Source organism: Triturus cristatus, chromosome 6, assembly GCF_964204655.1.
Source record: "Triturus cristatus chromosome 6, aTriCri1.1, whole genome shotgun sequence".
NCBI classification, from domain to species: domain Eukaryota; kingdom Metazoa; phylum Chordata; class Amphibia; order Caudata; family Salamandridae; genus Triturus; species Triturus cristatus.
Genome location: NC_140589.1, coordinates 919,474,121 through 919,497,594, shown reverse-complemented (window position 1 = coordinate 919,497,594; position 23,474 = coordinate 919,474,121). Strand labels below are relative to the sequence as shown.

Genomic DNA, 23,474 nt, shown 5'->3' with positions numbered 1-23,474 from the left:
GACGGAGATTCGAGGAGGGACAGAAGTAGGGAAATCTAAAGAAGTGCTGGAAAAAGAAACTGTTGAGAGTAAAAAGCAAGTTGAAACAGAGTCAGAAGAAAGCGAAGATGAAATACCTGAAGGTCGAGTTCTAAGAAAGAGAGCTTGGAGAACTGAAAAGAATGATAAAGGAAGTAGATTGAAAAGAGCAGCAAAAGATCATGTTTGGCCGAATAAAATAAAAAGATTAAGATACCGACTGACACGAGTAAGTTCACCAAGAGCTGAACAGGTGAATGAAGTGACAAGTCTGGTGAAATCAAGAGACGAAGAAACCACTGAAATTAAAGAGTGCAAAAGAACCAGAAAACCTAACCAGAAGTATAAATCACCAGAATGGACATATGCGGCCCTGCCTGAAGTAAAAGAAGAGGCGGATAGCCAAGGAAATCCAGAGGTGTTTATACCGGAAGTGGTTAAGGAAGACGAAGAATCAGAAATCCTGAGAGTTATCTTGTCCGATATAGGAGAAGAAGCGGATACTGAAAACGAAGGAAAAGTGAAAAATGATGAAATGCCAAACTGAATGAGACAAGAAACCAACTGAGAGAAAGACAATTAAATACCGAAAAAGACAAAAACTGGTAGAACCAAGTAGGTGCTTAGAGCCTTGGGTTAGAAAACTAGTTGTGAAGTAGAAGAGGCTAAGTCAAAAGAAACCGTCCAATTTTAGCAAAAATGGCAAACATAGATAGTAGAAAAGATAGATGTAAATTTTTGAAGAGATGGTGTAAAATGTGTTGTTGTTGTAGTACAGGATTATTAATGCTTCTATGGAGTATACTTGCTCTACTGATCTCATTTAAAGTTACTATAGATACATTAGAAGGACATAGCGAAAACATAACTAATATAGGGAAGATTCAAAAGGTAGTTCCGACTAGAATAGATAACAACTATTTACATAAAGACAGGTCTATAACTAATTTTTCTAATAATGTGTTTTCAAAACTGTTGTATGAATATGTAAAAACAATGGATGTAAGGGACTGCTATGTCTACATGCAGTTACCTGCTTCTGTATCGGAGGGAGTGACTTATCATCACCTTCCAGTGACTTATGAAATAACATGTAGTGTAATAGCTAGTTTATTTTATCAGACAGGAAAATTAGAAAATTATTTTTCAGATGTAGATACTATATTTTCACAAGTACCGTCAATTAAAAAGTTAAATAAGGTAAAACCTGCAAAGGCGTTAGGTGAATTTTTCTTAGAGACTAAAGAACTAACATTAGAATACATATTTAAAAACAATTTGACTTGCAGTTTAAAGAAAGAAAAAAAGACATTTTTAGATATGGTTGAAGAAAGGAGACTGAAAATGCAAAGAAAGGCTTCAGAAGAAAAGGTGGAGAAAACAGTATGGGATGTAGAAATGGAAAAACACTTGAAAGGGGAAACGAGTCCAACCATGGCTTTAGATTGGCCTCAGAAAGGAAAATTGTGTATTAGAAGGAATCAAACTGCATATGATAATTTTTTTGTAGGGAATAGCGAGTGCCATGATACATACCGAATCATGGGTGGATGGGGATTTAAAGGTGGAAAGATCCAGTTTTTCCTGGACTATATTTCATTTGTGAGAACAGGGCATATTATCGTTTGGCAGACCATTGGTATGGCACATGTTATGTAGGCCTGGTTTTTCCACAGATATTTCACATGGATAGAGGAGAAAATGGTGTACATAACTTAGGTAGTTATTTAGTACGTAGTAAGAGAGAATCTTGGGCAGAAATTGTTGGTGATATTTTTGGAGCATTGATACCGGCAGTGGGAATATCTCTGAATGCAAACAAAATTAGAAGACTTTCAACAGTAGTGGATCGCTTGTCAACAAGCTCCGCTGGAGGATTTTTATTGGTAAACACTGAAATGGTTGCCATGTGTGCTATGGTAATGCAAAATCGACTTGCCCTTGATATCTTATTGGCAAAAGAGGGTGGAGTCTGTGGAATGCTGAAAGTTCAAAATTGTTGTGCTTACATTCCTGATGAAAGTAAAGATTTGAACATTTTTATTAAAAATATTACAGAATTGCATGATGAAATTGTACCACTGGAGGTTGAAGGTGTATAGGAAAAGATTGGAAGGAAGATATCAGCTATTAAAAATTTCTTAGTAAATTTAGGTAGTACTTTTATAGGTAAGATATTATTTCAATTAACGTGTGATTTTATAGTATTATTGATAAGATTAGGGTGTATCTGTTGTAAAAAGAAAAAAACCCAGAAAAAGTCAAAAAGAGAAAAGACGTAAAACAAGAGAGCGAATTTGATGAGATAGAATTGGAGGAAATAAAGGAGAGTATGTATTAATCAGCAAAAAGAGAAGAGACAGGGGAAACTGAACTATGAATAAAAACAAGAAATCACTTTGAAATTCCATAAAAGGTATACAAAATGTTGTTGGTGTGGTGATATAATCACCAAAGGGAGGATTGCTGGAGCGGGTAGTACAAAATTTTGTATAATCCGAATAATCTATTAATTGTAATATTATTAATCCGTTTGAAGTGATAACTCACCAATTATATTAACAAAAGAATTACACGTGGGATTTGCATTTTGCATGGCTAAACTAATTGTATACTAATATATGTACGCATACTAATGGTAGAAAATTAGAATATTGTATGATATATGTTGCTTTTGTGACGTAATTGTGAGTCGCACCGGATGACATCACTGGGTGAATATAAACGCTTTAAATGTTGCTATCATGCTAGATAATTACTTACACATAGGGGAATTAGTGAGAGGTTAACATTTTACTAGCCATTTCAATGTTTTAATTACGTTTTGTGTTTGTTTTACTTAAGTTGACCATTTGGACCTAAGAAAAGATGGCTGACTGAGACACACAACGTGACTGCTACCGTTTCACGAGGTTTTGGGTGAAGTGCGCCTGCGCCACCGCCAGCAACAGTGGCCTCGTCCTGACCCCAGGCAAGATGTACCCATCAAGGACACCCTGGGAGCTTCGCAAAATCACGAAACAAAGGACTGTCTTTAAAACCGGAACCAGCAAGTATGATGACTTAACCTAACGGACTATGTGAGAACTTTACCGAATGACCCCAAACCAGCCAATCAGGATTTTCTAAAACTGATTTTGTTACATTTTGACATTAATTTCATTATAAAAGAAGGTAGACTAGGGAGTTAAATAAAGTTCCAGTTCCTTTTCCTTTTTCCTGACGTTATGCTGACGGAGAGGACGGTGACACTGCTGGACAGCTGTTATCCTGAATCTTTGAAAGACTGAATTGATGCCTGACTTTGATGAATTAAAGACTTTGCACGACTTGATTGACTTAGAGGACGACAAATAGCCAGATTAAGTAAATATGATGTTTTTGTGGCTTGGTTTATGATTTATTAAATCTGCAATTGATTAGATAAACAAAATTATTATTCTAACAAACAAATGTGTTGGGTGATTTATCTGAAGAGACTAGAATCAGATTAGATGTAGATCAGTGTTTCCCAAACTGTGGTCCGGGGACCCCCAGGGGTCCCGGACACTTTCACAGGGGGTCCGCAGGCAGCAGTTTAAAAAGCACTGCACTTGTATAATTAGCAGTTTTCCAGCAACAATAAAAGTGTCAAGATAACACAGTGATTAATGTACCTGCTGGAGAGAGATTAGAGTTTTGTCCTGTGGCAGCTTTGAGTTATCTAATGTAGCACAGAGGGTTAATATGCCTATTGCAAAGAACGTGTACCATGCATTTTAAATAACAGTATTTTATGTGCATAGGTGAGTGGGTTACTGCTTTTGTCCCAAAATTTATTTTGTTACTGTGCAGTACATAAGTGACAACCGTAATCTAGCACAGTTACCTATAAACTGTCATCAAAGAGCTGCTTGCAAACTGCATGGTACTAGTTAGTAACTTATGTTTTTTCCCGGTCTTTCATTATCCCGATGCTGCTAAAAAGGTTTATCAGGGTGGAAAAACATTTTTATTGTTAAAGTCAATGCTAACCACTGTCTAATGTTCTGAATCTCGAGTTTTTTGTGCTTCTCCAGACCAAGCACTCTTTAAAAATGCCTACCAGTATAAATGACATGTGAATCCTACACCTTGTAGTCCCCTTTGCCTTATGTAACATTTTCTATACACTGATTTACACTTATGATTAATTGTCTCTATATGTGTGTGATGTAAAGTGATAAACGTGTTGTAGACTGCACCATTGTTTTCTAAATTTCTTTGGGGGTAGAGACTCCCAAAGCCCCCTTTGTAGTGGTCATTCACAATCAATGCACTTGGTGTGCACCGTATGGGGACTGGTCTGAAAACATTTGCCAGGGCTGCTTTGGGTTTCCAGTCTGGCCCTGGCTGGAGTAGGAGCCTCGTACTGCGAAATAAAACCAACCATTTAAAAGTTAGTCATAGAGATGCAGCACCAACCTTCCCATTAAAATTTTAGTTTTTTGCAAATTCATTCAATATAAAATACTAAGGGGGTTATTTACAAAAGTAGTGGTGGAGCGTGTTGTTAGCCTCTGTGGCTTAACGACACGCACCGCCACTTCAGAAACGCAGGGCTGCACCATATTTACAAGAATTTAGTGCAGCCCTACATTTCGCCCTGTGCTGGTGCTACACTTAGCAGTGTAGCACCAATGCAGGCACCCTTGCAACACAGTGCAAGGGTGTCTGCGTGCAGGGGGAGATTGTTTATGTAAAGGAAGGTCCCCCCTTCTTGCACATAAACAATCTTGAAATGGGGTTTTTTCACTTGTATGTGTGCAGCTTAATGCAGCACACATGGAAGTTAGAAAATGCCATTTTTTTAATGATTATTTATGTGCAGGAAGGGTCACCTTCCTGAACATAAACAATGCAAGGCGTTTTGCTTTTTCCATGTGTGCTGCACAAGGCAGCACACATGGAAAAAGCAAAAATGAGGAGAAATAAAGCATTTCTCCTCGTATCGCCAAGTTAAGACCTGGTTTTCCTTGGTGTTAATTTTGGCGCTGCCTTCTATTTATGCTGCCCCTATGAATAGGGGGCAGCATCAAAATCAATGGGTTTTGCGGTGGAACACCCACTGCAAAACCCACTACCCACCCCTTTCACGCTATGCATTGCGCAAAAGGGGGCCTTATTTAAAAGGCAGCGTTAAGCCATGTAAGTGGCTTACCGCTGCCTTGTAAATAAGGCGAAGCCCCTATCGACACGCGAACGTTGCAAAAAGTGATGTTTCCATGGTGGTAGGGGTTTGTAAATATGCCTCTAAAATCCTTAGTAATTCGAGTATTTGTTTTGTGTGTACACGTGTTTATTTTTTTCGAATTACAGTTTTAACGTTTGAAATTTAAATCATACAAATTGCTTGGTGGTCCCCGACTTCCAGTGGTGACTCAGTGGGGTCCTCAGGAGTCAAAAGTTTGGGAACCACTGATGTAGATTAAAGAATTGAGTCACCAAATATCCAAAATCAACTAACTGATCTGTCGACTAAATGAGGGGAATATCACGAGGTTCTGAGTTTAATAAAGATACTTAATGTATGTTCAGGTAAATTAGGTTCTTTAATTGAAAGATATTCCTTTCATGTCAGTGTTTGGATAATTTATCTCTCCCGTGAGAACGATCAATGAAATGTGAGTATTGGTGTTATGGGCCCCACCAATGAATGTATTGAGTGAATGAGCTAGTGTGATATTTGATCTGTGACGAAGGGAGGATTTAAAATTCCACGCTGCATCAGTAATGGCACGCATGGTATTGGCATGCGATGTAAGGAGTCATATTCAATAGTTTAATTACATTTCCCTCCATGTTGGAAAATTAGCATTACCGAAATGACAGTCCATGTTGGCTCGGTTTAAACGGTAGTATAAAGTAGTCTGCTGTGGAAAAGGGTGAAAACACTTTGTTGAAGGTTACTTTGGCTTTTCCGGATCTATGGTTTTATGGCTTGGGGATCCAACTTCGACAGCTCTCTTTCCTGTTTGAGTCGTAGTCCAAAACTAAGATCAATGACTTGTTTGTGGCCTTAATTCAGAAAAGAATACAGGTGAAACTAGAGACGGTACGAGCATGTTTGCGACATAAAGTTCCTTCACCAGAAAATCTGAATGTGTTTTTTGACTGCCCAGCTTTAAATTCCTTTTGGATGGTAGTGGGTAAGATAATAAAGGAAGTAGTTGGTCACAAGGCACCTCTAAATATTATCAAGGTGGGTATTTCACTTGAGTATACACTGCTATTGTAGCAGACTCTGTCCCTTTGCAAAGCTATTTAAAATGCTTTACATCAGTGGTTCCTAACCTGAGGTGTGGGTACCCATGGGGGTACGTGACGCCCACTCAGGGCATCCACGACTGCTTAGAAAATAAAATGATAATAACAGATTGATATGGTGTATATAAAAAAAGTGAAGGGAAATGTAAAATTAAAAATATTTAAAGGTTCTGTAAAGGAATTTGAAATTAGAGGCTAAAAATTAAGTTGTATCCTCACATTGGTTCGTGAGAGGAGTGCAAGTGCCTCTAACAGAGTAATGTTATGGACCATGGGTGGCCTCAATTTAATTCAGAAAAGCTTCAACCTTTTCATTAAGCTTAACATTTGCATTTTTTATATTTATTGTTTAATTAAATTTAATATTTAATCATTTGTGTATTTGGTTAATGAATGCTTCTTTCTGTGTTGTTTTGCAGCTCAGATCATCGAAATTGGCTAGACTGGGGTCCCCACTTTCCAAAACTCACTAAGTGGGGTTCTTTTGACTCGAATAATAACTCAGTGGGGGCCCCCGAATTCCAATAATGATTCAGTGGGGGTCTCCAGATTCCAGTAATGGTTAAGAGGGGATCCACAGAAGTCAAACGGTTAAGAACTACTACTTCACATAATTTTTCAACTTATTACTGTATTTCCTTTTAAACTTGTTGATGTCGTATTTTATTTATCTTGCAATGAGTTTCTCCTTTGGCTTTGCAATTACAACACAGATAGAATTTGTAAATACTACACACAGACAGAATTTTAAGACGCCATCGTGCAGTAGCTTTGTGTTTCTATACTGGATTAGTAAGTATGATCATTTCCAGAATCTTGTGGCTTCTGATTGAGGCAAACACAAATAATACATACATTTACCTCGTTTAGCTAACTCCAAGGCGGTTTCTTTACCAATACCAGTATTTGCACCAGTTATAATTACAGTCTTGCCTTTAATCGCAGCCTTGCTGTGACAGGCGCCACCGCCCATATAGTCCCTAAAAAACAGAGATACATGCACATTACTAATTATTCCTCTTGCTTGCAAACTGTGATGCTTTTGTTACTTGCTATATGTTTCACATACATGCCAACATTTTGAAATGAGAAATAAGAAGGTTTTGCAAAAAAAGACAGAGGGCTGTATTTTCCCCATACACTTTTATTGAAGCAGAGACAATTTGAGGCAGGAGACTGCTAAAATAAAGCCCTTTATGGACTACAAAATCGGCAGTGTCCCGCCTCAATCAGGTCTATTGGCATTTATAGTTTTACAAATCCATTTATTTTCATAATCAATAAGACAAGCCATACATAATTAGCAGAGTCTTCCACTATCTGTCTATTGATGGTAAAAACATAAAGGTAACCTGATCCAAAGATAGTGTCTGTACTAGAATATAAAATCACTGACATATGCACTCTGTTGACCAGAAGCCCTGCATGCATATCATTCAGAGTGATTAGGAATTCTGAAAGGTTATGTTATAATAGGAATATTTGTATACATTATCAGGGGTCGAAAAATTCACTCCACCGCTCGCATTTGTGAGTCAGATTAATTCAGGACGAGCTATTTTTAGGTCCTACTCGCCCATACTGGCCAGTAGGAATACAAACTGACACTTGACCTCTGCCTCTGAAAACAGGGGAAATGTGACAAGATAGCAAGATTTAAAGGCATCTTTATCGCTCACAATGTAAATGAGCAATAAAAATGCTTTTAAATCTTGTTAACATGTCACATTTGTTTAGCTTTCAGATTAGAGGTCAAGTGCATTTCAATTGGATCCAGGAGATTTTGTAGGTTACTAGACCTGCAGGTCTAATGCACTTTCTATGATTTTTAGAGCCCTGATTATAAAGCGTAGTAGTGTGGGTGATCCTTTGCTTCACGTGGATGACTGAGCCTCCACTCGGGCTTGAGTTTGCCAGAGTGATCACAATAAGCAACAAAAGTAACAGTGACTCAAGAAACAAGGTCAAGATTAAAGGTGCTCTGATGAGACAAGGGCCTGGTGAAGGTTGCATGTTAAAATATGGACAAAAAAAACATTGTGCAAAATACCAAGAAGGTAAGCATAGATTTACTATTTTTAATTCCACATCTATGTACCTTAATATATATATATATATATATATATATATATATATATATATATATATATATATATATATATATATATATATATATATATATATATTACCTACTGGCGGTCGCCAGTAGGTAGTTATAGTTAGGACCACGTTTCCATAGGAAATCCGCAACATTCTATTTTGAATAACTTTGGCGCCGGTCGACGAATCCTCGCGAATTTCTCAAAATAGGTGGGGCGCTACGCTCCGCTCCTACCCTGAAAGTCTCGGGGGGATCCGTCAAGCGGGGGCTGAGATAAAAGGGGGGTCCCAAAACGCGTTTTTCCCATGCATTTTTCCATAGGACCTTTAGAACGAGCTACAGCCCGAACGGCTGAACAGAATTACTCAAAATTTGGCAGAGAGGTAGTCCCTAGGTCAAGGAAGTGCCTTTTGTAGGTTTGGTGTAAATCTGTTCAGTAGATTCTGAGAAAATAGCCTTTAAATCAATATATATATCTGAGCCCGCTTACGGTACGCTTACCGTACGCTTACGGTAAGCGTACGGTGGCGTGCGCGAGCGCGATTCTGATTGGCTCTTAGATCTTAGTAAACATTCGAATCGGCCGAAACCAGGAAGCGGCGGCCGCCATTTTGTGTATTTCACTCTGAAAAAAAAGAGTGAAAACAAGGAAAGGGGGCAATGAGGAGAGTTACAGACCCCCTAACAATTGTAAGGGGGTCAAAGAAGGACAGAAAAGTACAAAAAAACCATTTATTGATTTTAAAAAAAATCACGGGGTACGCGTACGGTAAGCTTACGGTAAGCGTACGGTAAAAAAAATAAAAATAAATAAATGAAAAGCAGATTTAAGAGTTTAGAAATTAGGGAGCTCTAAAAAGAGCTGTTGTGTTTATGGAGTCATTTTTTTAGTGGTACCTACAAGTAAGTACCGATGCAGAGTCTAAGGTTCAAGAGGAAGACTCTGTTCCCTTCATCATTGAAGTGCACACCATCTCCTCTATAAATGTCTTGCATGTCGTAACGCAAGTTGTTGTGGTAAATGGCACCCATACCATAGTCACGGAGGAAAGCAGAAACAGATTTGTTGACGTGCTTTCTTGCTTTGTCAATCTGTGGACAGAAATGATTGGACCAGTTCCATTTTTGCCTTTGGCATATGTTGGAAAACACAAAGGCAGTTTTAGGGAAAAGTGTAAACAGTTGTGCAAAGGTGTCCTTCATAAGCATTTCCAGACCTACCCCAGTCAAAGTGCCTAGGTCATTGCCACCACAGTGCACTATTATGAGGTCAGGGTGTTGGATTTGAATGAAGGATTTCACCAATGGCATCAATTGGTGCCACTTTAACCCTCTCTGACCAATCCATTTAATGTCTACATTTGGCAAAGCAAGGTCTCTCACCATATCTGTTTTCTCTGCAAACTTTTCACTCCAGAAGACATAGCTGTGCCCTACAATCCACACTGTGAACATCTTCAAAGGAGAACTGGATGCACTCAGGAGGTGTCTTTCAGTAGAATGGCAATATGAAAAGAAAGACAGTTTGGAAATGGAGGCATACATATTTTTTACAAAACAAAAAGAACTGATTGGCTGTTTCATACCATTCTAGAAAAAAAACTAGGCTGTATGTGAAAATTAATAGAAGCATGTTTTGTATTGGTACAAAAAAATGTGTAACCAAAGAACAGTACTATGGATTTGCTGTTAGGTTTGAAAAGTCAAGCACTCTTGCTCTGTGGAATTGAAACATTGTGTGTCGAACTTCTGACCTAACTGCACACAGCAGTGTTCCATGAGCTGTTGCTATGGTAGCAGGCAGAAGTCAAGTTGGGGGAAGGGTACTAGGCAGAAGTCAAGTTGGGGGCAGGGTACTTTTGGAAAAGGGTTGGTTTTCAACCAATAGAAATGTGTGATTACATTTGAAAAAAAGGGGGAAGCACTGAGATTTGAAACTTACATGTATATGTGTGGAAAAATAGAGGGAAAGTTTGCCATTATCTGGTTCTGCTGAGAGGAGAGAGGTGAACACAACAGAGATCCTGGCTCTGATAATCTGCTGTTTGAGTGTCACATTTCTTTCACAACTAACTAATTTTAAAGGTGAGTTTACAGTTTGAGAGGGGATGTATGTGGTAACTTAAGAAATGAATAATAGAAATGGGAATTGTTTTTGTTGTAGTTACACATGGTGGTTTCATAATGTGTCAGTCTGTAAAAGTGATTTTCACTTGGCCCGAAAAAAAAAGAGCAGTAAGTGTGCTTTCAAATTGGCAAAGAAATTTCGTTTTGGCACTAATGTGAAAACATGACTCTGTGTGCATAGAAGAATTATAGGCAGAGATTTATTGCGTCTTGCTCTGGTGATTTCACAGTTGCAGTAGATGGAAAAGAGGAGCGAATTTTTGGGGGAAGAAGCAGAGGCTTAGCACACACCCATGTGCTTGCCATGTATAGTCATGCACAGTAATTAGAAGCGAGTGGGGTTTTCAGGTTTAAGTCTGTAATGCAAATACATTCAGCATCACTAAGGCTGGTTGCCCCTGCTGGAGTGTAGGCAGTCACAGAGAATACACACGGTGGTGGTCTGAAAAAAAAACAGCTTGGACATGTGCATTTAAATAAATTTAAAAAAAAGGTTTCAGAATGTGTCAGTCTGTAAAAGTGATTTCAAATTGTAAAAAGAGATTTTCACTTGGCCCGAAAAAAAAAGAGCAGTAAGTGTGCTTTCAAATTGGCAAAGAAATTTCGTTTTGGCACTAATGTGAAAACATGACTCTGTGTGCATAGAAGAATTATAGGCAGAGATTTATTGCGTCTTGCTCTGGTGATTTCACAGTTGCAGTAGATGGAAAGGGGGAGCGAATTTTGGGGGGAAGAAGCAGAGGCTTAGCACACACCCATGTGCTTGCCATGTATAGTCATGCACAGTAATTAGAAGCGAGTGGGGTTTTCAGGTTTAAGTCTGTAATGCAAATACATTCAGCATCACTAAGGCTGGTTGCCCCTGCTGGAGTGTAGGCAGTCACAGAGAATACACACGGTGGTGGTCTGAAAAAAAAACAGCTTGGACATGTGCATTTAAATAAAATTAAAAAAAAGGTTTCAGAATGTGTCAGTCTGTAAAAGTGATTTCAAATTGTAAAAAGAGATTTTCACTTGGCCCGAAAAAAAAAGAGCAGTAAGTGTGCTTTCAAATTGGCAAAGAAATTTCGTTTTGGCACTAATGTGAAAACATGACTCTGTGTGCATGGAAGAATTATAGGCAGAGATTTATTGCGTCTTGCTCTGGTGATTTCACAGTTGCAGTAGATGGAAAGGGGGAGCGAATTTTTGGGGGAAGAAGCAGAGGCTTAGCACACACCCATGTGCTTGCCATGTATAGTCATGCACAGTAATTAGAAGCGAGTGGGGTTTTCAGGTTTAAGTCTGTAATGCAAATACATTCAGCATCACTAAGGCTGGTTGCCCCTGCTGGAGTGTAGGCAGTCACAGAGAATACACACGGTGGTGGTCTGAAAAAAAAACAGCTTGGACATGTGCATTTAAATAAATTTAAAAAAAAGGTTTCAGAATGTGTCAGTCTGTAAAAGTGATTTCAAATTGTAAAAAGAGATTTTCACTTGGCCCGGAAAAAAAAGAGCAGTAAGTGTGCTTTCAAATTGGCAAAGAAATTTCGTTTTGGCACTAATGTGAAAACATGACTCTGTGTGCATAGAAGAATTATAGGCAGAGATTTATTGCGTCTTGCTCTGGTGATTTCACAGTTGCAGTAGATGGAAAAGAGAAGCGAATTTTTGAGGGAAGAAGCAGAGGCTTAGCACACACCCATGTGCTTGCCATGTATAGTCATGCACAGTAATTAGAAGCGAGTGGGGTTTTCAGGTTTAAGTCTGTAATGCAAATACATTCAGCATCACTAAGGCTGGTTGCCCCTGCTGGAGTGTAGGCAGTCACAGAGAATACACACGGTGGTGGTCTGAAAAAAAAACAGCTTGGACATGTGCATTTAAATAAATTTAAAAAAAAGGTTTCAGAATGTGTCAGTCTGTAAAAGTGATTTCAAATTGTAAAAAGAGATTTTCACTTGGCCCGAAAAAAAAAGAGCAGTAAGTGTGCTTTCAAATTGGCAAAGAAATTTCGTTTTGGCACTAATGTGAAAACATGACTCTGTGTGCATAGAAGAATTATAGGCAGAGATTTATTGCGTCTTGCTCTGGTGATTTCACAGTTGCAGTAGATGGAAAGGGGGAGCGAATTTTTGGGGGAAGAAGCAGAGGCTTAGCACACACCCATGTCCTTGCCGTGTATAGTCATGCACAGTATTTACAAGCCAGTGGGGTTTTCAGGTTTAAGTCTGTAATGCAAATACATTCAGCATCACTAAGGCTGGTTGCCCCTGCTGGAGTGTAGGCAGTCACAGAGAATACACACGGTGGTGGTCTGAAAAAAAAACAGCTTGGACATGTGCATTTAAATAAATTTAAAAAAAAGGTTTCAGAATGTGTCAGTCTGTAAAAGTGATTTCAAATTGTAAAAAGAGATTTTCACTTGGCCCGAAAAAAAAAGAGCAGTAAGTGTGCTTTCAAATTGGCAAAGAAATTTCGTTTTGGCACTAATGTGAAAACATGACTCTGTGTGCATAGAATAATTATAGGCAGAGATTTATTGCGTCTTGCTCTGGTGATTTCACAGTTGCAGTAGATGGAAAAGAGGAGCGAATTTTTGGGGGAAGAAGCAGAGGCTTAGCACACACCCATGTGCTTGCCATGTATAGTCATGCACAGTAATTAGAAGCGAGTGGGGTTTTCAGGTTTAAGTCTGTAATGCAAATACATTCAGCATCACTAAGGCTGGTTGCCCCTGCTGGAGTGTAGGCAGTCACAGAGAATACACACGGTGGTGGTCTGAAAAAAAAACAGCTTGGACATGTGCATTTAAATAAATTTAAAAAAAAGGTTTCAGAATGTGTCAGTCTGTAAAAGTGATTTCAAATTGTAAAAAGAGATTTTCATTTTAAAAACTATTTTTAAAAAAAACAAATGAATAAATATTTTTTTGAGTGAGTATGGTAAGTCAATAATAATAAGTGTAGTCTCTCAAGGACCTTCTAATGTGATAAATGATTTTTAGTGTTTTTTTTAAAAAATAAAAAAAAAGGTACGCTTACCGTACGCGTACGGTAAAAAAAAATAAAAAAAAGTTTTTAAAAACATATGTAAAAAAAAGATGAAAGATAAGGTTGGCTCTTAAAAGAACCGTTGTGTTCATGCAGGGACAGAGGAAAGAAAGATTGGGAATATTAGACGGTACGACAAGTGTGCTGATCTATTTTACTGTTCACCAGGGAAACACTGGTCTCCCTATAAGTAATTAGATCGTGACAAGTGGCGCACCGTACTTCAACCCTCGCAAACCGAGGGTTAATTTCCAGAGGGCCAGCAAAAGGAGATTCTCCCCCCACAGATGAAGGGCTCACCTGACCTGCAGAAGAAGGAGTCTGCCCTGCAGGTGATGGTCCAGGCTGAGCTGCTGTGGATGTACTGGCTTGTCTTTCTGAAGAGTTACCTCCAAAAAGATGACCATGTGTCCTTCTGTGTACATCCTGGAGGTGTCTCTTCATGGTGTGATTCCCAAAGGAATACTTCCTGTTAGGATTACCTCTAGAAAGTACACGCTTACACAGCTTGCAAGTAACTAAGGGTGCATTCACCTTTTGCTGGCCTTCTGGAAAAGTAAAATAATCCCAAACATAAGAAGGCTTTACTTTCCTCGCTCTCTGCCTCAAGACAGTGCTGCTGGTGCTAGCCTCACTCTCAGAAGAGCTCTGCTGTTCTGCCATCGTATCCCAAAGACAAACCAGCTCCTTCTCCCAAGGGATCACAAGCAGAAATGAGGGGAATGGGTGTGGTGTAGGAGAGTTCTAGAACTGAAAGTAGTTTCAACCAATCAAAAGTTGTGTTTCATGATCACATGACCAACCGTACGCTTACGGTACGCTTACGGTACGCTTACGGCAAAAAGTACGCGTGCGCGTAAAAAAGACACGCGCTTGCGCGCATGCGCATAACAGTCACTCCCCGGCACTTCCGCGTAACGTGCGCGTGTTGCGTAAGCGCGCACGCGTCCCACGCGCAGTACGCGCGGCTACGCAAAGTACGTAACTATACGCAAGCAGCGTAGATAGATTACGGACGTTGCGTAAACCGTACGCTTACCGTGAGCTTACGGTACGCGTACTATAAAAAAAAAAAAAAAAAAAAAAAAAAAAATCTGGAAATAAATTTTACATGTTTATTTTAAAAAATATATATAAAAAAAATATTTAAGGATTTTAAAAATTTAAGCATAGTCTTTATAAAAGATAAGAAAATTAAATTAAAAATATGTTTGAAAAAAATGAAGAATAAAAAAAAAAAATAGCATTTAAAAAACCTTGCAAATTCACTGAAAAAACCATGGGTTTCACACACGTTATAGTTAGGAATTAGCATTTAAAAAACCTTGCAAATTCACTGAAAAAACCATGGGTTTCACACACGTTATAGTTAGGAATTAGCATTTAAAAAACCTTAGAAATTCACTGAAAAAACCATAGGTTTCACACACGTTATAGTTAGGAATTAGCATTTAAAAAACCTTAGAAATTCAGTGAAAAAACCATAGGTTTCACACATGTTATAGTTAGCTGGACATTTTACTCGTAAAAAACCAATGAAATTGCCCCGTTATAGTTAGTTCAGCTAACTATAACTCGCGCGCCCGCAATGCACTGCTGATGACGTCACATATTACATCACTCATGACATGGTCAGTGACATCACTCATGACATCACTGATGACATCTCAAATGACATCACTGATGACATCACTGATGACATCATCCTTGTGATAGAGTGGCAGACCTCCTCTCACCTTAATATAAGCTTTGATACACACATTCAAAAATAGAGACTAAAAATTTCAAAACAATGGACATACCAATACCAGTTACAACAACCTCTTCAGTAATTCTAAGATCCACATACACATCCACTCATTCACCAACAGTCCTATACAGTCACTCATACATGTACTCACTCATCATATGTACTCATACATCTATACATCCTGTTACACAATGCCACTCATCCATAGAGTTACTCACACACATAGTCACTCATGCTAATAAAGAATAAAACATACATTTACTTGCATATACAGTAATACACACACCACCATACTTACTTCTACGGAAACTTACACATACTTAGTCTTTTAAACAATCACTTATAGAAACACATACTTATTCATACAGGAACTCTTTCAATCTCTCCCTCTCACATATACTCACATATATACACCAATAGTCACATATACTAGTTTAAAACATATGTAGTTACTCCTGAAGACACTATTGAGACAGTCATTCACTCACTAACACACCCATACACACACTCATCCACCCATACAGTCCTGCACACATGCTGTCTTCAACACATACAAACAGTGAGTCACTCATTCATGCATCTATGCACTACGTAATACCCCCCACCGTACCATACAGACACTCAGACTGATACTCAAAAAACCAACTAATAACCTATATAGACACCCATGTAGCTACTCACCAACCCATGCAGCCACTTATACACAAAGTGAGAGATACACTTAATCAGTCAGTTACACAATCAATTTTTCAAAAACAAATCATCCATTTAGACACTTATATACCCATTTATTCTTCCATCGACCTTGAGATATACATATATAAAACATATTTAATTTTCAGAAAAACACACATTCACTGGATGATGTCATCAGTGATGTCATCAGTGATGTCATTTGAGATGTCATCAGTGATGTCATGAGTGATGTCACTGACCATGTCATGAGTGATGTAATATGTGACGTCATCAGCAGTGCATTGCGGGCGCGCGAGTTATAGTTAGCTGAACTAACTATAACGGGGCAATTTCATTGGTTTTTTACGAGTAAAATGTCCAGCTAACTATAACATGTGTGAAACCTATGGTTTTTTCACTGAATTTCTAAGGTTTTTTAAATGCTAATTCCTAACTATAACGTGTGTGAAACCTATGGTTTTTTCAGTGAATTTCTAAGGTTTTTTAAATGCTAATTCCTAACTATAACGTGTGTGAAACCCATGGTTTTTTCAGTGAATTTGCAAGGTTTTTTAAATGCTAATTCCTAACTATAACGTGTGTGAAACCCATGGTTTTTTCAGTGAATATATATATATATATATATTAACATATTAACACTGATCCGCAGCATTCCGTACGGGGAATTTCTCCGGGCTCGGAGAAATTGCAGTACGGAGGCAGACTTTAAGCATGAAAGTGACTGCATGACCAAAAGGTTCTTGGAAAGAGGCTATACAACCAATGTGATACAAGAAGCACATCTAAAGGCAATCCAGTTTACACAGACTGAATTGCTAAGACCTAAAGCAGTAACTAAGGAGAATGATGATCAGGTTGTTAGATTCATTAGTACGTTTAATTCCAGTTCCTATGCGGTTAGGCAATGTCTTAATAGACATTGGGAGATCCTGAAGACGGAATCTACCTTGGATGACATATTAGGGGATGCTATCAACATTACCTATAGAAAAGCAAATTCCCTTAAGGACAGACTATGTAGCAATGAGGTACCTTGCACTAAAGGTATATATATGGACATACAGGGTTTTTTTACTTGTATGTCCTGCAAGGCCTGTAAAACTAGTTCCAATGTCAAAACTGTACATTATCCAGTCTCTGACACCAACAGACGTATTGAGAAACATCTGACATGTCTGTCAGATTATTGTGTTTACGTCTTGATATGTCCATGCCCCAAAAAGTATGTTGGCAGCACTATGTTTGCTGCTAAGAAACGGATTTTGGAACATATGAGGGCAATCCAGAACAAGGACAAGCTATCCCCCATTGCCAGACACTTCGAAGAGTTCCATAAGAGCAATCGGAACCTGTTAAGATTTTTTGTTATTGACAGAATCCTACCTTCTAAAAGAGGTGGTGATAGAATTCGTAAGTTGCGTCAACTTGAATCCAGGTATATTATGGAACTAAATACGAAGATTCCAGCAGGGTTAAACTCTGAAGAAGAATTGTCGTGGCATTTGGGGGATTAAGTGTATTACTTATCATGCTTATTGAGCTTATTTAGCTTATCATGCTTTCTCTCAAATGATCCCTGTTTCCAGCTTCTTTGTTAATGCTCTGAATCTTACTGTCATATCTTTATTCCCTTCCTCATTTTGCCATACCTTTTATTATGCTAAAAAAGCTAAAAAAACCTCATATATTTATGAGAAATTTAAGATATAATTGGTTGCACGTATGGGCTGGCTCTGTCTTTTCTCTTTGGGTTGATTCTGACACGATCCTTTTTTAACATCGGTGCTATGCAGTTATGATGTGGAAGCATTTTTATGGATTGACAGCTATGTTTGTTTTGCTATTTCTATTTTGTGATGTCCAGGTGGTCCAAGAAGAAGATCGATTGAGAATACCCATTACTTTAATTGTGAATATAGAAGGAGGAAAGAGGCTACTATCAAGAATAATGAGTCAGGAATAGAAGCAAAGAAATTTATTTAAGGCCCACTTGGGCGTAGTACTTTTCCTAGATTTTGTTTATCATGCTAATTTATCCTTTTATCATATTTGGGATTATAGATGTTCCTCTTTCCATTAATTTAATTTTTTCACTAAACTTTTGAAAAAATTTTTTACCCACTTGGGTTTAATTCTGAGAAAAGAGATTTAATGTAATTGAACATTACATTGATTTTTTGACTGAGATACCTAATCTTTTCTCACTTGAGATGTATTATTTTGGTACCTAATTGTGAGAAGAAGATATTCAGAAAATGAGGGTTACAAGTAACATGTGAGGTAATATGGATGTTAATATCTCTAAACGAGTAACGGCCAGTTGAAGGACAGCCGCTACACAAGTAACAATGTCTGGGATTTAGGCATATGTATGACAGAATTATGAATGCATCGTTTTCTTCCTTTGAATGTAAAACTTTATTGCAAAACTTTATCAAAAGTAAATTTCTACAAGAGTAACGGTTGTTGAGGAGCAGCCACAATACAAGTAACATTGATTGTGTTTTGAATTCATGCACTTGCTCGAATTTTGATAGGCACCAAGCGTTTTCTTTCCTCTGTATGCATTACTTTAATCGCATAATCAGATTAGGGTACCATATGTTTGGTCTTCATTTACCGTTCTAAGATGGCCGCCATGTAGCTTGATAGAGGTATATACAAACTGCTATCCTCTTTTGCTGTTGATGTTTTGAACGCAGCTCCGATGTTTCTTTGTCTCTTTTTGTATGTATTTAAACTGTTGAATTGTAAACAGTCGGTTACCCGTGACCAAGACGATACGGTCGTCGAAACGCGTTGGGTATTTATTTGGCTTTCATGCACTGAATTAAATCTTGGGATTTACGAAAGACGCTGTTTGTGTATCATTGGGGAAGGAGTGCATACGTGTACGCGATACACTTGGTGGAACTGGAATATATATATATATATATATATATATATATATATATATATATATATATATAGATTCAATAAAAAACACAAAGGTTAAAGATGTTATATTTATGAAAAATTGTTTCTTTCTTTCTATACAAACCCAACTTAAACTATACAACATTAGGAATTCTTAATTTAAATGTATAATTTACGCACTACCTTCAATTTACTATAAGTTTTGTAAGCAGTTGTCACCTCACTCGCCACACTACATTAACTATAACTCGCTACTCTACCACGCACTCAGTTCTCAAAATTGATGTCATTTAAGATATCATTATTGCTAGTAATGCTATGATTTCACATGCCATGAGTTATTTATTATGCAAGGGTATAATCAGTGTATGGGTAAAGAGCGAGTTATAGTAACTGTAGTGTGGCGAGTGTGGTGACAAGACTGTGTACAGAGGCGTGCAACCTATAGTAAATTGAGGGTGGTGCGTAAATTATACATTTATGTTATAATTGGTGGTGCGTAAATTATACATTTAATTTATAACTATAAATTTAGATTTCTAAGGTTTGTATAGTTTAAGTTGAGTTTGTATAGAAAGAATAATTAAATATATTTTTCTAACTATAACTTATGTTTAACCTTTGTTTTCCTCGTTGAATTTAAATTTTATTTTTTAATAAGAATGCATTTCAAATCGTAGAATCAAGTATCAAGGAAATGGAATGGAGTGACGTTGCGTGTAGTGGAGTAAAGTGTTATAAAGTGGCGTGGTGTGTTGTAGAGTGGTGTGTCGTATAGTACAGTTGTGTCGTACAGTCCAATGTAGTGGAGTTGAGTGTCATGGAATGTTGTCAAGTATAGTGTTGTACAGTGTCACAGAGTAGTTAAGAGTGTTGTATAATTTAGAGGCACAAAGAGGAGTACAGTTCAGTAAAATGTTTATAGTTCATTGTCGTGGACTATCGTACAGTAGAGTGGCAGAGAGTATCATACAGTCTAGTGTTGTACAATGGAGTGTCAAACAGTGGACAGTGATGCAATGTAGGAGAGTGTTGTAGAGTACAGTGTCATAGCGACGTAGCGTGTTGTAGAGAGGAGTGCAGCGGCATGTGCTAGGTTGTCACACAGTGTAGTACAATGGTGTAGAGTGGATGAGTAGAGAGTAGAGTAAAATGTCATTTAGTGGCACAGAGTGTAATACAGCCTTCTAGAGTGTAGTTGTATAGAGTACAATAGGGTGTCGTAGAGTGGGCCGGCATGTAGTGGCGTGTTAAACAGTGGCATAGAGTGGGTTAAAGTATCGCACAATGAATAGAGTGTAGTTCAGTGGAGTCGTGTAGGAGATAGTGTAGTAAACTGTAATACAGTGGAGTGTTATGTTGTACCGTAGAGTGGAATAGAGTAGCCTGGCATCTCATACATAGTAGTAAAGTTTCAAAGTGGAGTGCTGTGTGGTACAGTGGGGTGGAGTTGAGTGTCGCAGAGAGTTGCACAGTGTCATAGAAGAGCGGAGTGGCATAGAGTAGAGCACTGTGTTGTAGGGTGGAGTGGCGTACCGTACAGTGTGGTAGAGTGAAGTGGTATAGAGTGCTGTAGAGTCAAGTGGCATAGAGTTGCGATGAGTGGGGTGCAGTCGAGTAGTGGAGTACATTGGAGTAGTGTATCAGAGTAAAGTGGTGTAAAGAATGGTGGAGTGGCGTAGTCATGTAGTGTGCCTTACAGTGGAGTAGAGTGCAGTAGCATGGCATAGAGTTGAGTACAGTGTTAAACAGTGGCATAGAGTGGAGTAGAGTGTTCTACAGTGGAGTGTAGGGCATACAGCATAGTATAGTGTTCTACAGTATATAGAGTGTAGTAGAGTCTTGTAGAGTACACTTTTATTCAGTAGAGTGTTGTAGAGTGGAATGGCTTACATTGGAGTGTGGTACAATGGCGTAGAGTGGGGTAAACTGTCGTACAGTGGAGTGGCACAGAGTGGACTAAACTGTCAGATAGTGAAGTGGTGTCTCGTACAGTACAGTGCCATGGAGCGGAGTACAATGTAGTGGTGTAGCATAGAGTGTAGTAAAGTGTTAAAGAATGTAATGGGGTGTCATACAGTGGCGTGGTATGCCATGTTGTAGAGTGTGGGAATCTGTCAGAGTGGAAAACAATGTTGTAGAGTTGAGTGAGGAAGAGAAGACTACAGAGTAGTGTGGGAGAAAGTGTTTAAGATTTGAGTGGCATATAGTGCCATTGAATGGAGTGGCGTATGGGGGAGAAGAGTTGAGTGGAGTAGTGTGTTACAAAGTGGCGTGAGTAAATTCTGGTGGAGTGGCATAGAGGGAGTTGTACAGAGAGGAGTACAGTCACCGTGTTGTATAAAGACACAGACTGGAGTACAGTGCTGTACAGAGAAGTAGTACAGAATGGAGTAGAGTATGGTAGAGTGAAGGGGCGTGGAGTGTCGTACAGTGGAGTAGAGGTTCGTAGAGTGGAGTAGAGTTGAATAGCATAGACTAGAGTGGCATAGAGTGCAGCGTCGTACAGTGCTGTGTTATAGAGTATTGTTGCAGATAATGGCGAGGAGTGTTGTGGTGTAGAATGTGTTTGTGGACAGTAGAGTGGTGTAGAGTGGAATGGCGTAGAGTGTAATAGCATATAGTGGAGTGTCATACAGTGGAACAATGTAGAGTGGAGTAGTGTAGAGTGGAATAGCATAGAGTTGTGTAGCATACAGTGGAGTGGCAAATACAGGAGGGTCCTAGACTGAAGTGGGGTAGAGTAGAACAGCATACAATGGACTAGTGTACAATGCAGGCCCATACAGTCAAATAGTTTACAGTGGAGTGTCTTAAGAGTCGGGTGGCATACAGTGGAATAGCATAAATTAAAGCGGTGTAGAGTGGAATAACATATACCGGAGTGGCATATAGTGGAGTGGCATACAGTAGAGTGGTGCGGAGTGAAATAGCATAGAGTGGAGCGTAGTGGAGTGGCATACAGTTAAATAGCGTTGAGTGGAGAGGTGTAGACCAGAGTGGTGTAGAGTGGAGGAGCATACAATGGAGTGGCATACAGTGAAATAGTGTAAAGTGGAGTGGCGTGGAGTGGCATAGAGTGGAATAGCATAGAGTGGAGTGTTGTACAGTGGAGTGGCGCAGAGTGGAATATCGTAGAGTAAAGTGGCTTAAAGTAGAGTGGTGTACATTGGAGTGGGGTAGAGTGGAATAGCATATAGTGCAATGTCTTACAGTGGAATTGTGTACAGTGGAGTGGGGTATAACAGAATGGCTTATAGAGGAGTAGTGTACAGCGGAATAGCGTCCAGTGGAGTGCCATAGAGTGGAGCGGCATAGAGTGGAACAGCATACAGTGGCTTATAGTGGAGTAGTGTACAGGGAAGTAGTGTACAGTGAAGTGACATGCAGTGAAATAGCATAGACCTCATTGGAATAGAATGGACTGGCATACAATGCAGCAGCATAGAGTGGTGTAGCATACAGTAGAGTAGAGTAGAGTAAAGTAGAATACCATACAGTGGAGTGCGTAGAGTGGAGTTGCAATGATTTGGTAAAGAAGGGGACCCATACAATGAACAATGAAACTTGCTAGCTGTAGGGAAAAAATTACAATTTCATCCACCGCCAGCCTTTGAACTGTTCTATAACCTATAACTTTTTCGAGTTTTTTAATTCCATGTATAGTGTTGTCTTGTACAATTTCTGTCATATATAAGTTTGCATGTATTTGTCCTTCCATAGGCATATAATCATGTATATGATTCTCATAGAATTGAGAATAACAATATAAACAAATGTACACAAATCTATATCATTGATACATCTAAAAAAACTATTTTGAAAAATAAGAGTATTTTCATAAATGAAATATCCTGAATAAAATTATTTTGTTATATAAAAAATATATAGACGTCTCTGTCATGTGTATATGCCTATTTAAATGTATCTCACTGTGTTTCTAGATGAATAAGATATGGAAATGTGTGGCTTGATATGCTGTATAGGATTGTTTAACTTGCATTTAGCCGTTACTTTTACCTGAATTAGAGTGGAGTTGCATACAGTGGAATAGCATAGAGTGGATTGGCATAGTGTATTTAGTGTACAGTGGAGTGGCGTAGAGTATAGCAGCATACAGTAGAATACTGTACAGTGGAGTGGCGTAGAGTGAAGTGGGGTACAATGGAGTGGGAGTACATTGAATAGCATACAGTGGAGTGGCGTACAGTGTAGTTGCATTCAGTGGAATAGAGTGGAGTGATGTAGGGTTGAGTGGCGTACACTGGAATAGCATCAAGTGGAGTCCTGCTGTGAAGCAGTAAAAACGTCATCCATGAAGAAGTAAAAAAATAAAAAAGGTTTCTTTATTGAAAATTAACAGATATATAGAAACGTCCCATCCATAAGGGAGACCAACGAGTAACTGATTCTTTTGGGTTACAAAACCAAACAGCACTCTAACACATCAACATTCTAAGAATACACAAGGTTCTGAAGGCTTGCATATAAGATGTCAAACAAGATACCACTACATAACGGATTTTACTCTACTGGCTGCGGCGCAA

The 23,474-nt window shown here is 38.6% G+C and overlaps 1 protein-coding gene across 2 annotated transcripts in view; it reads right to left on the bottom strand.

Moving 5' to 3' along the window:
• The window catches only part of RDH13 (retinol dehydrogenase 13), a 163,049-nt gene that overhangs the window by 96,271 nt on the left and 43,304 nt on the right, over positions 1-23,474 (bottom strand). The window contains exon 2 of one of the 2 annotated variants that reach the window (XM_085611594.1): positions 7,165-7,283. The exons of the other annotated variant lie outside the window; for it this stretch is intronic. Within the exon in view, the coding sequence (XP_085467720.1) occupies positions 7,165-7,283 (119 nt within the window). The remainder of the gene's footprint in view (positions 1-7,164; positions 7,284-23,474) is intronic. 2 annotated transcript variants of the gene reach the window in all.